We start from the raw sequence: 13,997 nt of genomic DNA, 5'->3' as shown, positions 1-13,997 counted from the left end.
AGGGAGCTCTCTTCTGCCTTTTCAGACCAGCAGGGCACACCTTGCACAGGCTAGTGTTGGGACCTGCAAATTGCTGCAGGAGGGAATTCAGAGGAAGCAAACCCACATTTGGAGGTTGGGGAGTGGGCACTGGACATCCCACAGTGCTCTGGTGCCACTGCCGGGTTCCTCCCCTGTCCAGAAGGCTGGAGCCCCAGAAGCCTGCACTAGCAAGCAGAGTAATAGTGTTCTGTACCAGGCCATTGAGTCTCAGCCAGGAAGCTGAGCAGCCAGGGCAGCCCCATTAGGACATGCAGAACTTCCAGGACATCCCCTGGTATCCTCACTCCCCTGGCTGCCCTGCCATCTCTGCCCCAGCCCTGAACTCTTCCTGCCACCCTCATCTGCAGGAGGTGAGTCTAGAGCATGGCAGGCCTAGCAGGGGCAAGAGGCATTCCCCCTGCACTCATCCTAGGGCAAATGGAAGAGCAGCAGCTCTTAGTGCACCTGAGCCTTGTGCTTAGCATGTTGGATCAATTGAATTTTTGGTGGGAGATTCTGTCTTCTCCGCTGCTTGGGCACATGCTGACAACTTCCTCAGGGAAAGCACGAGAAATGCTGTTGTGTTAAATGGAGCTTTAAGTTTGCCACAGCCGAGCCTGACCTGCATGTCAGGAAGCTGACAAGCTATTGTGACACCTGTGAGGCTACTGCATGTTGCTTCTAGGATGAGACTTGAAGCAGTAAAGCTGCAGCCCTGGGGATGTGCAGTCCACTAGCTGAGCTCCGAGTCAGCTCTGAGCTCTGCTTCCTGTGATATGCTGCAGGATGGCAGGCTGCAGGTTTCTGCCCCTTTGTTTCAGAGGGTGGGCATGATCTGGCAACTCCTCATCTGGTCCATTTCCAGGGTGGCTGTAGAAGATGCAGTGTGTCTGGCCTGTCCTGAGTTCAGCGCTCCCTTGTGCCTCGGAGATAGGGGGCTGCAACTTGTCCTAAAACAAACCGCTGCAGTCTGGAGCTGCTATTGCCATTTGCTGTATGTGACAGACTGGGGAACGAGGCCCTGAGGCCATGTGTGGCATCACCCTGTGGATGGGAAGGAAGGAGGGTAGTAGTTGGAAGCCTGCCTTCTGTTCAGTTGCTGTGTTGGCCTCATGACTGGAATGCTGTGATGTGTTAATTGGCTCATCGTGAACCAGTGCTGGGCACCTGGGTAATAAACATGAAGAATTGGAATTGCTCATTTGCGAAGGTAAAAGTGCTCTGGGTAGTTTTGCAGAACCCCGGTGGGAAGAGAGACATGATGTGAAACATTGAAATTACAGGTCGGAGCCGGTCTGGGATGGATGAAGGGGCTGGAAGGGCAGCGGGAGAAGCGGTCTGCCAGAAGTACTGTGCCCTGTTTCAGTCACTGATACTCAGAAGCAAATGAGCTCAATTGCTTTGAGATGAGTGTTCTCACAGGTGATGCAGGACAGGATGCTGGCTGCTTTCTGCTATAACCCAGCAAATTTTGCTAGCAAACAGGATGGCTGGCTCCTTAAGTTACCTGCCTTTGGTGCGTAAGTAAACACTTAAGGGGCATGCAGGTTGAGTGATATGGTAGAATCCGGTGTATGGAGATGTCCTTGGCATTGTATGTACCACAGACCAGGATCTCTCAAGCTCAGAGAGCAATACGTTCCATGTGAGGGAGTTACTGCTCTCGGGCCTTGTCTTGAGGTGCAAGAAGGAATCACTCGCAGAAGTCAAAGCTAGGTGTTTGGTTTTAGGTGATCGTGACTTGATGACGTTTGCTGGCAAAGGGAATGACGGCTGAACCTGCCCTTTGTCTGGAACTGGTGCTTTAAACAGGTCAATTTCATAGAACATGGATGAGCCAAATCAGGTGGGAGGGATCAGTCATGTTTTTCTGCTGAAATCCTCATTGAACTGGTTAAGAACATCTGTGTTGTTCCAGTCCCCAGAACCATGACACAGAGAGCATTAGCGAGCAGAAGCAGACTCTTTTGGCAGGGGAGTGAAAGTGGCTGTCTGTATAAAGCAGTGGTGTTGGTGGTTAGTAGGTGGCAGTGGACCATTGGTAATGGTAATGCAGAGAAGGTAGATATGCTCAATAAGTGCACACCTGCTCTGCATTTGCCAAGATCCGAATGTAGAAACCCTCCGAGGAGGAGCTGTGGTCCTTGCTTGTGGTGCTGCAGGAGGATGCTGCTCCAGGGCCACTAAGGCTAGCGGTGTTTCGATTGGCTGATCTGGACAGCCTGCACCCAGGAGCCCTCGAGTCGTTGCAGGAGAAGCTCTCTGGGCTGCTAGTGTTGGTTTCCAGTGAGTCTTGAACACAGGGGAAGCTCCAGAGGACTAAGAGGAGGAGGATGTGGTGTCAAGTATTTTAGAAAGACCTGGATCATTACAGGTGGGCAGAAGAGGGAATGGTTCATGGAAGGGGACTCCACTGAGCTGCAGGTGGCCTCTGGATGTTCACAGGGAGCTTCTTCCCACATGAGACGCAGCCCCAATGGTGCACGTTGGATTGTCAAGTGAGTGGGCGGATGGAAACTGGCAGGGTGCACTCCTGCCTGCTGATCAAGGTGGCCCAAATGGACTCAGGAGTGCAGACAGCTGTTGCTGTTGTTGTGTGGGGCATAATGGAAGGCTTCAGGGATAGGGTCTGTGTGATTGCAGCAGCGGCAAAGCTATGGATGGGGATCCACAGGGCAGGGCCATGCATCTGAGACAAGGCAGTTCAGTGAGAGCTGGGACAGGAGCGTGGGCTGCATGGGCAGCTGGGAAAGCCAGGTGGAGAGAGGCTGCGCAGGAAGTCTGCCAGATTTAGATGTAGCCTGGCTGCGAGGAGTTAGAGAGGGTGGAAGATGACAGGTAGGACAGGGATGTCCTGGTGACCAAGAGGAGGGTGTGGGGAGAACGGCTCTGTTGGAGCCATGGGGAGCTGGAGGTTATGATTCCTGAGGAGCTGCCAGATGGAGCGACCCAGACTTTAATCTGGATCGGAGGAGACAGGCCTGGAGCAGAGGCAAGCCTGCACAGTGGCATCATTGGGACAGGGGTTGATCTCGTCCACAAGCACAAATCCACCCAGAAACCGGCTGGGAGGGGGTGGGAGGAAAATGTGGAGGAGAAGGAGACCAAAGACAAGTGTGCATGCGTGTATGTGTGGTGAGAGGACTCCCTCAAGGGGCATAGAGACCCAGAACAAAACTTGGGCCCAGAAGCCAAGGGAAGAGAGAGAGGATGCTGAGGGTAAAGGGGCTGGAGCACCTCTGCCGAGCTCTGGTGGCAGTGGGCCTGGGTGTGTGAGGGGAATCCAGGTGCATGCAGAGCAGGACGCAGAGGTGAAACCTGCTTCTCTTATGCTGAAGGGGGCTCTGTCGTCACCAACAGGCATTCAACCAGGAGGGGCTCTCGGGCCTCACAGATAGGCAAGACAAGGTGCAGCCAGGAGCGGCAGCTGGGCAAACTTGGATGGAGCACACCTGGCAGTGAGGGCACTTAGCCACAGGGCCTGTTTGCCAAGCGTGCAGGGGTCTCTTTCCCCGTCAGTTTTTAAATCAAGGTGGGAAAGAGAAGCCATAGCTGCAGCAACGGGCTTTGAGAAAGGTAGCCCTGGGCACTGCCTCGGGCTGTGCTGGCTGCACATGAGGCCTGGCCAGAGGGGCTGTGGGATCCAGGAGCCCAGCAGAACATCTGGCTGGCACAGCGGATGCAGGGCTGGCTCCTGGCCAGGACTTGTTGGATGCCAGCTGTGCTGGCTGTTGTCTGCCACTCTGGAGGAGGAAGGGGCTTCTGGGTGCAGCTGCGTGTGTGGGAGGCCTGTGTGGATTTGGCCATACAACCTTGCCTGGTGCTGCGTGGAGATACCTGCCCCCCCACCCCTGAGATGACGGAGGTGTGGGTGCCGCCTGGTGCATGGTCAGCTGCCACTACCCTGCCTGCTCCCATTCCTTCACAGGAGTGGGTGGGTGAGCGGTGCCTAAAGTCCCTGTGTGAGGACAGCAACGATCTGCAGGACCCAGTTTTGAGCAGCATCCAGGCTCAGCGGCTCATGCAGCTCATCTGCTACCCGCACCGGCTGCTGGACAGTGAAGAGGGTGAGAACCCGCAGCGGCAGAGGATCAAGCGCATCCTACAGGTGCGGTCCTGCCCAGTGCAGCAGGATGCTGCTGTGAGCTCCATGACTGAGCCATGTGGCATGTTCGCCTTTAGGGCTTGGGGTAGGGCGGTCACCAGTCTGAAGCATGCGCATATGTTTCAGAACCTGGACCAGTGGACAATGCGGCAGTCCTCGCTGGAGCTGCAGCTCATGATCAAGCAGACAGCCAACAACGTGAGTCCCTGTCAGGGCAGGTGGGTGACAGTGGGCTGGGTCCCTTGGGGCCACCCATGTCTTAAGTGGCTGCTGCACAGGACTTGGGCAGGGCATGACTGGCAGCGGGAGTATGGGCATGGTGCATAGACAACAGGAGCTGCAGGCAAGGAGCTTTGCTTGCCAGATTTGTGCCCAGGCCACTGGGTCAGCAGGTACTCGAAAGGGAAGCACTGTTGCCCATGGACTCACCCCTTTCCCTCAACAGGAGATGAACTCCCTGCTGGAGAACATTGCCAAGGCCACCATAGAGGTGTTCCAGCAGTCAGCAGAGACCAGCTCTGGCAGCTCCACGGGCAGTGCAGCTGGCAGCCTGGGCAGCTCTGCCAGCGCTGTGCCTGCCAGTACCAAGTCCAAGGCCATTCTCAGGTAGGGCTGTCCAGCCTAGTGCTGCCAGCAGGGCCCTTCTGGGGCTTCTGGATGGCAGCGTGGGCCACTTGCACTTCTTGTCCTGTGTCCAGCTCCCTGGAGAGGTCGGGCGTGTGGCTGGTGGCCCCTCTCATTGCCAAGCTGCCCACATCGGTGCAGGGGCACGTGCTGAAAGCCGCAGGGGAGGAACTGGAGAAGGGACAGCACCTGGGATCCTCGTCCCGCAAGGAGCGGGATCGTCAGAAGCAGAAGAGGTGAGTGCTGGAGGGTGGGCAGGCAGTCCCTGCTGCACTGTGCTGAGCTGCCTGGGGCAACCATGCCTGCCAGCCAGCCCATCTGCATGTCTTTCATGCTTGCCTCCTCTCCAGCATGTCCCTGCTGAGCCAGCAGCCCTTCCTGTCACTGGTGCTGACATGCCTGAAGGGGCAGGATGAGCAGCGGGAAGGCCTCCTCACCTCACTCTACAGCCAGGTACAGCAGGTAGGTACCTTCCAGCCCCTTGGGTGGGTGCAGCAGCAGGACACCAGTCCCTGTGGATGTGCCCCAGGCAAGGTCATAGTTTCATAGGGTCCTCGCCTGGCATGGAGACTTGGGCATTTAGGGTGATGCAGGATACCCTGTCTCTCCCTCCCGAGTGGGATATCAGCAGGCATCCCCTGGGCTTCCCCTGGCCCAGTGTCCAGTGGAAAGGAGTGGTGGGTGGGGGTGGGAGGGAAGCAACGCAGTGGCAGTGGCTCCCTCTGAAGTGCCAGGCCCAGCTTGAAATCCTGCCTTGTTCTGACCCTCCTAGATCATAGAGAAGTCGGGCTGGAAGGAACCTCCAGAGGTCCCATCCAGTCCTTGAGGCAGGATCCTCCCTGTCCAAACCAGCCCAGGCAAATCTATAACCTAACTCTTCATCAAACCACACGGTCAGCCCTGACACAGCACCAGATGTAATACCCTCCTGCCACAGGGAAAGTAGGGGGACTGTGGTGTCCAGTGCCCTACTTCTATGAAAGGTTGTTAAAGCACGCTCGAGAGACCCCAGGTAGAGGTCGTGCCCCTGCTGCAGAGGAAGGCAAAACCTCCCAGTCCAGACCAGTCTGACCGGGGGCGAAATTCCTTCCTGCCCTCAGATTGTCACGAACTGGCGGGAGGATCAGTACCAGGATGACTGCAAAGCCAAGCAGCTGATGCACGAGGCCCTGAAACTGCGACTGAATCTGGTAAGCAGCAGGTGATCGAGGGACCAGCAGGGCTGAGCTGTGAGGGAACAGGGGCAGGCAGTAAATTGGGGGAGGAAAGACCTTCTTCCCAGGAGCAAGGATATGTGTGTGGGGAGGGTGTGCAGTGGAGACTTCTGGGCGCGCAAGGGAAGGGGTCCTAGTCCAGCCCGCTTCCTCCTTTGATGCTGGAGGGCTCTCCCAGTGGATCTGACAGACCCTTCTGTCCCAGGTGGGGGGCATGTTTGACACGGTTCAGCGCAGCACACAGCAGACAACAGAGTGGGCCGTGCTCCTCCTTGACATCATTAGCAGTGGCACTGTGGACATGCAGTCAAACAAGTAAGTGTCTCCAGGGCCAGTGAGTGCAGGGCACCACCTGCCATGGTTCTGTCCCTAGGAGGTGCATGCAGATCCCTGCTGCCAGAGCCCTGGGAGACCACCATGCAGGGGGAAGTAGCATGTGGGTGGTGGAATGGCAATGTGGCTAACCACCTCCCCAGGCACAGCCAGGGCCACCCCCATCCCATGGCTGTAGGGAGCCCTGAGCTCAGTGTGACCAGAAGGGCAGTCGACCTGCAGGGCTGATGTCAGAGCTGGAGCCTGCAGGGACTGAGCAGTGAGCAGAGCCCAGGGAAGCACTGGAGAGGGGTTGGAGGATGAGTAACAGTGAGGCAGTGCAGGGCCTTTCCTTTGCAGCTCTCATGCCCGGGGGTGCTGCAGGAGGGGTGTTGCTAGGGTGCTGGGGGCCTAGCCAGAGCAGTCTGTACTGAACCTGGGCCTTTGTCCAACCCCCAGTGAGCTCTTCACCACGGTGTTGGACATGCTGAGCGTCCTCATTAACGGCACCCTGGCGGCAGACATGTCCAGCATTTCCCAGGGCAGCATGGAAGAGAACAAACGGGCTTACATGAACCTGGTCAAGAAACTCCGGGTGAGGAAGCCAGGCCTGTGTCAGTGTGGCAGGTGGGGCAGGGGGCACAGCCCTGTCGAGTGGGGGGCGCCAAAGGGCGTGATTGGCACGGTGGTGGGAGCATTGCGGGGCATTTTGCAGCGCTGTCCAAATGGTTTTTGAAGCCCCTGTATCTCTGCAGAAGGAGCTGGGGGACCGGCAGTCCGACAGCTTGGAGAAGGTGCGGCAGCTGCTCCCCCTGCCCAAGCAGACGCGCGACGTCATCACGTGCGAGCCTCAGGGCTCCCTCATTGACACCAAGGGCAACAAGATCGCCGGGTTTGACTCCATCTTCAAGAAGGAGGTCAGTGGCTGTGCCAGGGGCCCATGCTACTGCCTGGAGGGTTGTTTCCTGTGCCCCGTGCTTGTGGTGCTGTGGCCTGGGCTAACTGGTACTAGGAAACTACGTGCTGTGACCATGCCAGGAGAGGGCAGGGTTGGCACCTGCTTGAGGGCTCTCGGGTGCAGCCTGTGGGCTCTCATGGATCCTCCTCTTCTCTTGGCAGGGCTTGCAGGTCTCCACGAAGCAGAAGATTTCCCCCTGGGACCTGTTTGAGGGCCTGAAGCACTCAGCTCCCCTCTCCTGGGGTTGGTTTGGCACCGTGCGGGTAGATCGTAAGGTGTCCAGGTTTGAGGAGCAGCAGAGGCTTCTGCTATATCACACACACCTGAAGCCCAAGCCCCGCAGCTACTACTTGGAGCCACTGCCGCTGCCCCCTGAGGAGGAGGAGCCCCCCACACCCGTGGCCCTGGAGCCTGAGAAGAAGGCCGTTGAGCCAGTCAAGGCCGACAAAGCCAGCTCCAATCCTGCTGCCTCCACAGAGGAGCGTAAGAAGAAACAGAAAAGCAAGAAGCGCAACCAGTCTGCTAACAAAAGCGAGGTACCATGCCCTGTCCCTGGAGCAGGGAGCCATGCCTTCCCTTTCCAAGAGCTGGGTTGCTTCTGCCTTCCTGGTGCTGGAAGTTCCCAAGGTTCACTGCACCTGCCCCATCCTTGCTGGAAAGGAGCCTGCAGCAGTGCTGAGCAGTGCCTGGCCCTTAAGTCCTGGAGGCCCCTCACCCCCCTTCCTTCCTTCCTTCCACAGGACTTCATGCTGGGCCCCGGGCGGGTCCCCTATGGCGTTGGCATGCCCACTGACCTCCTGCACCACCAGGCAGGGAGCTCCATGTCCCGACTTGCCTATGGGCAGTCGCCAGTGGGGCTGTATGCCCAGAACCAGCCTCTGCCAGCAGGTACGTGGGCCTGGATCCCTTCTGCCTTGTGCTCTTCCATGTCTGAGGCCTGCTCCATCTTGCTGGGGCTGCAGGAACACAGTTGCCTTGGGGCAGGGTGTGTCTGCCAAGATTAGCATGGCAGGCTCCTGCAGTGAGATTGTCCCGTTGCAGGGGGCCCTCGGTTGGACACCTCCTACCGGCCAGTGCGGATGCCCTTGGGGAAGCTGGTGCAGACCCGGACCTCATACAGCGCAGTGCTGCCCTCTGCCATGGGCAGCATGATGGGGATTGACCCTTCCTACAAGCCAACAGCCTACAGGCAGCAGCCACCAGTGCCCCAGGGGCAGCTGCTGCGCCAACAGCTCCAAGCTAAGCTGGTAAGTAGGAGCTGGTTGTGGCCAGGGGTGTGGCCCTGCACTGGGTACCCCTGCCCCCAGCGGGCCCTGGGTGTGCACTGCTCCATTTCCTTTCCCCAGAGCCCTTTGCCCCTTGCCTTGCCCTTGGCTGTACAGTGCCTGTCAGGATGGGCCAAAGCACATTCTGGGCACCAGGGCCCTGCGTCCCTGTCACTCCCAGCGGGGCCAGCTGAGCAGGGGCTGTTGACGGGGATGAGCTGGTGGGTGCGGGGAGGTCCCAGGGTTTTCCAGACCAGCTATGTATGGGAGGGGGTGGGGATGGCTCTGCGGCTCTGTAGAGAAGGTAGGAGGAAGAGTGGCCCAAAGACAGGAGAGGGCAGCCAGCTTGGCCTTGTAATTCTGGGGCCAGCCCAGAAGCTGGTCCGAGCTCAGCATTGGGCCCTGTCTGGGGGCTGCCAGGAGAAGCCCCTGGTGGATACACCCCGGTCCCAGCCTCCTGAGCAGAGCATCTCCTGCATTTCCAGCAGGGCCAAGGGATCCTGGGGCAGCCACAGGTGCGCCCGATGGCCCCCACCCCATCCTATGGAGCCCTCCAGCCCTCCCAGGTGAGCATGGTGCCTCTCGGGGAGGCTACAACCTGTACTGTGGGCAGGGCACAAGTTCTCGCTGCCCAGCCCAGAGCTGGCATCCCCTGGGGCCCTGTGTCCATGTGGTGTGAGCTCCTGGGCAGGAGGGTGGTGTCCCCGTGAGAGCCCAGCCCCAAGCGTGGTGGCCTTGTGCCCCAGGGTGGTATGGCAGAGGCTGCTGCCCCCTTCCTAACAGGACTTGCTCTCCCCATAGGGGTACACACCCTATGTCTCACACATTGGCCTCCAGCAGCACCCCTCACAGTCCGGCACCATGGTGCCACCTGCCTACTCCAACCCACCCTACCAGAACTCCCACCCTGGCTCGACCCCAGCCCTCGTGGACCCCATTCGCCAGATGCAGCAGAGGCCAAGTGGCTACGTGCACCAGCAGGCCCCTGGCTATGGGCACACCCTGAGCAGCGCACAGAGGTACCCCCAGCCTGCCACCCCAGGTGTTGTCAGGGTCCCCAGGGAGCTTCCTATCATCTGCCCAGCAGCCCTTGCAGAGAGGGGCTGTGGGAAGCCTGCTTCCAAACCCAATGCTGTGGGGCTGCAGGGCTGGGACTGGTGCCCTTGAGCTGAGGTCCTTGACCAGCTCCTTGTCAGTCTCCCATGGAAGGGGTTGTGATGCCTAGAATCATAGCAAAGCAGTGCTGGAAGGGACTTCCAGAGGTCATAATGCAAGGCGAGAGATGGGCGTAAGCCTAGGGACGAGGGGCAAAATGAACAGGGAACCATCGTGGTTTTGGACCTGTCTGGCAGATTGTCCCTGGGGTGGGGCTAGGGGCTGGTTCCTGCCAGAAGCCCCTGGGGGAGACGGGCAGTGCCCCTCCATTCCCCACTGGGCCAATGGATGCAGCTGGGATTGGCCCTGAGGGGTGGGGCAGGGACCTGGGCTAGGCTGGTTCAGGAACCCAGAGCAGCCTGCCTCAGGTGCTCCCAGCTGAGCAGCATAGCGTGGCTGGTCCTGGTGCCTGGGGTTCCCTGGAGCACAAAGCTGGGCCCAGGCTGGAGCTCCTTCCAGGGGCAGTCTCTGATCCCAGCCCCTCACTCCCTAGGTTTCCACACCAGTCACTGCAGCAGGCACCCATGATAGGCGGCATGAACCACATGAGCACACAGGGGGTCCCCACCGGGATCCGGCCCAGCCAGATGCTCCCTGACCAGCAGCAGCAGCAGCAGCAGCAGCAGTACCTGAGGCAGCAGCAGCAGCAGCAGATGCTGCGGGTGAGTGGGGCCCGCTGCACCGTCCTGCCTTTCCTCATCACTGGGAAGCCAGATGTGGGGCAGGGGAAAGGGTAGGCTGCACATCCCCAGTGCCTTGCAGCACCTGCTAGGGACAGCTCCAGCACTCCGGCATGATCTTCTGAGTGCAAGTCTCCCCTCTCTGTTCCCTGCTGGAGCCCTGCTTGGTCAGTGGCAACCCCCAGTTATACAGAAGACAGGGGCAGGCAGGTAGGAAGGTCCCCCCACCCCTGCCTTCCTGGTGCCACTGAGCTCTCGATGCTGGCAGGCCTGGCTCACAGATCAGTCCCACCATGGCTATTAACAGAACCCCGCCTGACAGGTATGTCCCTGCTGCAAGCATAGACAAGCCCTTGGTGGTGTTCAGCATGAAGTGTCCAGAGGAGGCTTTGGCACAGCTTTCAGCATTGCCTTTGGCAGCTGTCCTCAGCCAAGAGAGCTGGTGGTTAATGTGCCCTCTGCCATCCAGCCTGTGCATTTGCTCCCCTCAATGGTCTCTTGTGTGAGCTGTAGAGCAGCCAGTGCTGTATTCATCCTCGGGAAGCCATCCAATGTAGTTCTGGGTCCACAGGAGCTCACCAGGTGCGGTAGTGGAGAGTCGCTCTCCTCCGGATTTTACAGGACACACATGAATAATAGATGCATGGGCCAGATGGCACAGGGACGTTGGCATTAACACAACTGCTTCTTGAAGAGAAGCCCATGGAAAATTGCAGGGGAGCATTAAGTGAAAGAATAGACTTTCTGAGCTGTTGAGCTCCAGTGAGTCGTGGTCTCCATTTGCCATGAAGGAATGCAGGTCGTGGACGCCTCTGAACTCACTTGGGGGTTTTGTCCTTGTGCTTAAGTGGGTCCAGAATTCTCCCCACCAATGCTCTCAGTAGGCCCACTGGACTCTGGCTGTGGGGCCAGTGGCAGCACAGAGGCAGAATAGCTCTGCAGCTGGGGTCAAGGTGATGGACAGGGCAGGCAGTCTGGGCTATATAATGAGCATAGGACAAGACGGGCAGGGCCTGACGGCCGCTGAGCCCAGACGGCAGCCGACTCTGGCAGTTCGAAAGCCTTGCTGTTCTGGGTGTCCCTGGCTCTTCTTGTGCCAGCCAGGCCCTTCTGCCCAAAGAGCTTTCCTCCCTCCCTGCTGCTTGCACCCCATCTCTGCTGGTGCATCTGGGAAATGCAGTAGCATCCCCTGCAGCCATTGCGCAGACTCTCCATCCTCCTAAATGTCCTGACAGTGCTTCACGTTGCTCTGAGTCAAGTCCCCTTTCCTTGCTGGAGGCAACCAAATGCCCGCAGCTTTCCAGAGAGGACTTTCCATACCCTGCACCATGGCAGCCCCAGCCCTGTTTCTGCTGGAGATGCCCAACCACCCCCAGTAATGGCTCGGGGTTCCCTGAGATTAGCCAGTGCCCGGGCTTCCTCCTCTGGCCTTACTAGCTGCCCTCACCCACCCGCTCGCATGGGTTCTGGTCACTTCTGTCTCAGAGGCCTTGTGTTTCATGGAGCTCATGTCAGCTGTGTTGGCCCTGCTGCGGCCTCCCTGGGACTCGGCAAGCGTCAGGTGGGCTTGAGAGGCCACGGGCAGCCCCCCACCGCAGGTGGTGGCAGGTCCTCCCCCAAGTCCGCTGTCCTGTTGGGTGCCCTGACAGTCCCTGGGCTTCTGTCCTTGCAGCAGCAGCAGCCACAGCAGCAACCGCAGCAGCCGCAGCAGCAGCCACAGCAGCAACCGCAGCAGCAACCACAGCCACAGCCGCAGCCACAGGTGCCCTCAGTGGCTCAGCCGCAGGCGCAGGGCCAGCCCCCGGGGCTGGGGATGCAGCCACTACCTCCTCAGCAGCCCATTGTAAGTGCTGGCATGTGCCCCCCATGACGTCCTCCTGCCCGCTGTGCCCAGGCAAGACCCCTGGCCCTGCATGACTCACCCTTCTCTCTCTAGTTCCAGCGCCAAGGCCTCCAGCAGACGCAGCAACAGCAGCAGACGGCTGCACTGGTCCGACAGCTTCAGCAGCAGCTCTCCAGTAAGATTTAGCTTCCCAGGCCCCTCCTCTGCCCTTGTCCCTGCCCCCGCCTAGTGCCCTGTTCCTGGAAGTGGTGCATGCATGGGGATCACAAGCGCAGGCTGGCTCCCAGGTCTGTCTGGTGCCGCAGGTATTTATGGAGGCAAGGCTGCTGCAGACAGGGCCTGGGCTGTCTGTGCAGGGCAGCTCTCCCAGAGGGGTCAGAGCTGCCTCCCTTGGGATCTCACTAAGTGGGTGTGGCTGCCTTGGCGGTTGTTGGCTTCTGCTGGGCATGGGTTTTCCTGCAGCTTCTGCCAGCTAGCGCATTCATGGGGCCTCCTGTCTGTGGCCTGCCCAGCGTGAGACCTCCTTGCTGGCACTACCCCTCAGGTGGCTGAGCCCTGCAGGTGCAGGGCAGCCCCCAAGCTCCTCGCTTGTCTAGGTGCATGCAGCACCAGTGATTTGATCTCATGAGAACAGCAGTGCACCTGCTTGGCGCGAGCCACATCCTACACGGAGGCCGTGCACAAGCCAGAGCGCGCTGCCCTCACCCCAGGCAGGCTCCCCCTTCAGTGGGGCCCAGCCTGCCGGAACCCTCTTCCCCATCACCACATCTCTATGCAAGCAGCCAGGCAGATGGCAACTCCAGCTCAATACCGTGCAGCCAGCAAATGCCACTCTCGAGGGTGGGACAGGGCCCAGACAGCGAGAACAGGCAGGGCATGCAGGCGCCTGGTCGTGGGCCTGCTGCTTCTGGCCCTACTCTCTGGCCTGGGCCATGGCAGGGGTGGATGGGGCACTCGGCTGCAGCTGCTGAGTGGGGTGGAGGCTGCCCTGCTCCACTCACCGCGCTGCCTGGCTCGCCCGCCACACACAGTTCAGGCCCCAGCAGGTCGGCTGTGCACTCTTGGGTTCCGGCCCTTCCCGGCCAGCCTGTCCCAGAGGTGGGTCTGCCCCAGACCTGACCCCCTTGGTTTGAGGGGGGCTCTAAGGCAGCCAGGAGGGCACCGGGGCAACCCCCACAGCAGCTTGGTGCCCCTGAGCCACGCATGCTGGGCTCCATAGGGCAGCCCCAAGCCTCAGACTTGGGAGTCCAAGCACGTGTCTGGGGACTGTGGCCGTGCTGGCCTCCAGGCTTCCTGGCAGTGGTGCCCAGGGGCACAAGGCTCACGGGTACAGCCCCCATCCACACAGCTGCCTTCTGCGCCTGGAGCCACTGTGCTGACTTGGGCGCTGGGCCGCAGAAACCCAGGCCCCTTGCCCTCCCAGGCCAGGACCTACGTGACCCTCTGACCGTCTGATCCACAGATACGCAGCCCCAGCAGAGCAACAACCCCTTCGGACGCTACTGAGCCACAGCCCTGGGGGAGGAGCCCCGTGGGGGCAGGCCGTGCCCAGGACCACCTGCCGGCGCTTGCGCTGCCCGTGCCCCTCGGGCCGGCGCTGCGCGTAGGGCGGAAGTTCGTGCTGCAGCGCGCTGTGGCGCCCGGGCCGCACCTGGCCAAGCCTCCCTCCCACCTGGCTTCAGTTTTTACTGAGTTTTTAGTATTTTTGGTAAAGCGATGACCAAGACATTGTAAAATTTTGTACTTTATTTATACCGGATGGAGCCTGTACTGCAGACGTCTCGACAAATACAGAGCTTACTTTGCAGCCGTCGTGTCCT

At 59.6% G+C, this 13,997-nt stretch overlaps 1 protein-coding gene across 1 annotated transcript in view; it reads left to right on the top strand.

Moving 5' to 3' along the window:
* MED12 (mediator complex subunit 12) overlaps positions 1 to 13,984 on the top strand; it is a 31,542-nt gene extending 17,558 nt beyond the window's left edge. The window contains exons 27-44 of the mRNA XM_090059994.1: positions 3,950 to 4,129; positions 4,253 to 4,324; positions 4,572 to 4,732; positions 4,825 to 4,986; positions 5,101 to 5,212; positions 5,851 to 5,940; positions 6,170 to 6,279; positions 6,736 to 6,871; positions 7,032 to 7,193; positions 7,396 to 7,770; positions 7,975 to 8,122; positions 8,276 to 8,481; positions 8,985 to 9,065; positions 9,301 to 9,518; positions 10,148 to 10,316; positions 12,007 to 12,177; positions 12,271 to 12,352; positions 13,640 to 13,984. Of these exons, the coding sequence (XP_089916120.1) occupies positions 3,950 to 4,129; positions 4,253 to 4,324; positions 4,572 to 4,732; positions 4,825 to 4,986; positions 5,101 to 5,212; positions 5,851 to 5,940; positions 6,170 to 6,279; positions 6,736 to 6,871; positions 7,032 to 7,193; positions 7,396 to 7,770; positions 7,975 to 8,122; positions 8,276 to 8,481; positions 8,985 to 9,065; positions 9,301 to 9,518; positions 10,148 to 10,316; positions 12,007 to 12,177; positions 12,271 to 12,352; positions 13,640 to 13,683 (2,679 nt within the window). The 3' untranslated portion in view covers positions 13,684 to 13,984. The remainder of the gene's footprint in view (positions 1 to 3,949; positions 4,130 to 4,252; positions 4,325 to 4,571; positions 4,733 to 4,824; positions 4,987 to 5,100; positions 5,213 to 5,850; positions 5,941 to 6,169; positions 6,280 to 6,735; positions 6,872 to 7,031; positions 7,194 to 7,395; positions 7,771 to 7,974; positions 8,123 to 8,275; positions 8,482 to 8,984; positions 9,066 to 9,300; positions 9,519 to 10,147; positions 10,317 to 12,006; positions 12,178 to 12,270; positions 12,353 to 13,639) is intronic.
* The last annotated feature ends 13 nt before the right edge of the window (positions 13,985 to 13,997 follow it).

The sequence above is a fragment of the Crocodylus siamensis genome, chromosome 8 (assembly GCF_052110815.1).
Source record: "Crocodylus siamensis isolate JL-2025a chromosome 8, ASM5211081v1, whole genome shotgun sequence".
In the NCBI taxonomy this organism is placed as follows: domain Eukaryota; kingdom Metazoa; phylum Chordata; order Crocodylia; family Crocodylidae; genus Crocodylus; species Crocodylus siamensis.
The sequence above is the reverse complement of the archived record's forward strand: the minus strand, read 5'-3'. Positions and strand labels throughout refer to the sequence as shown.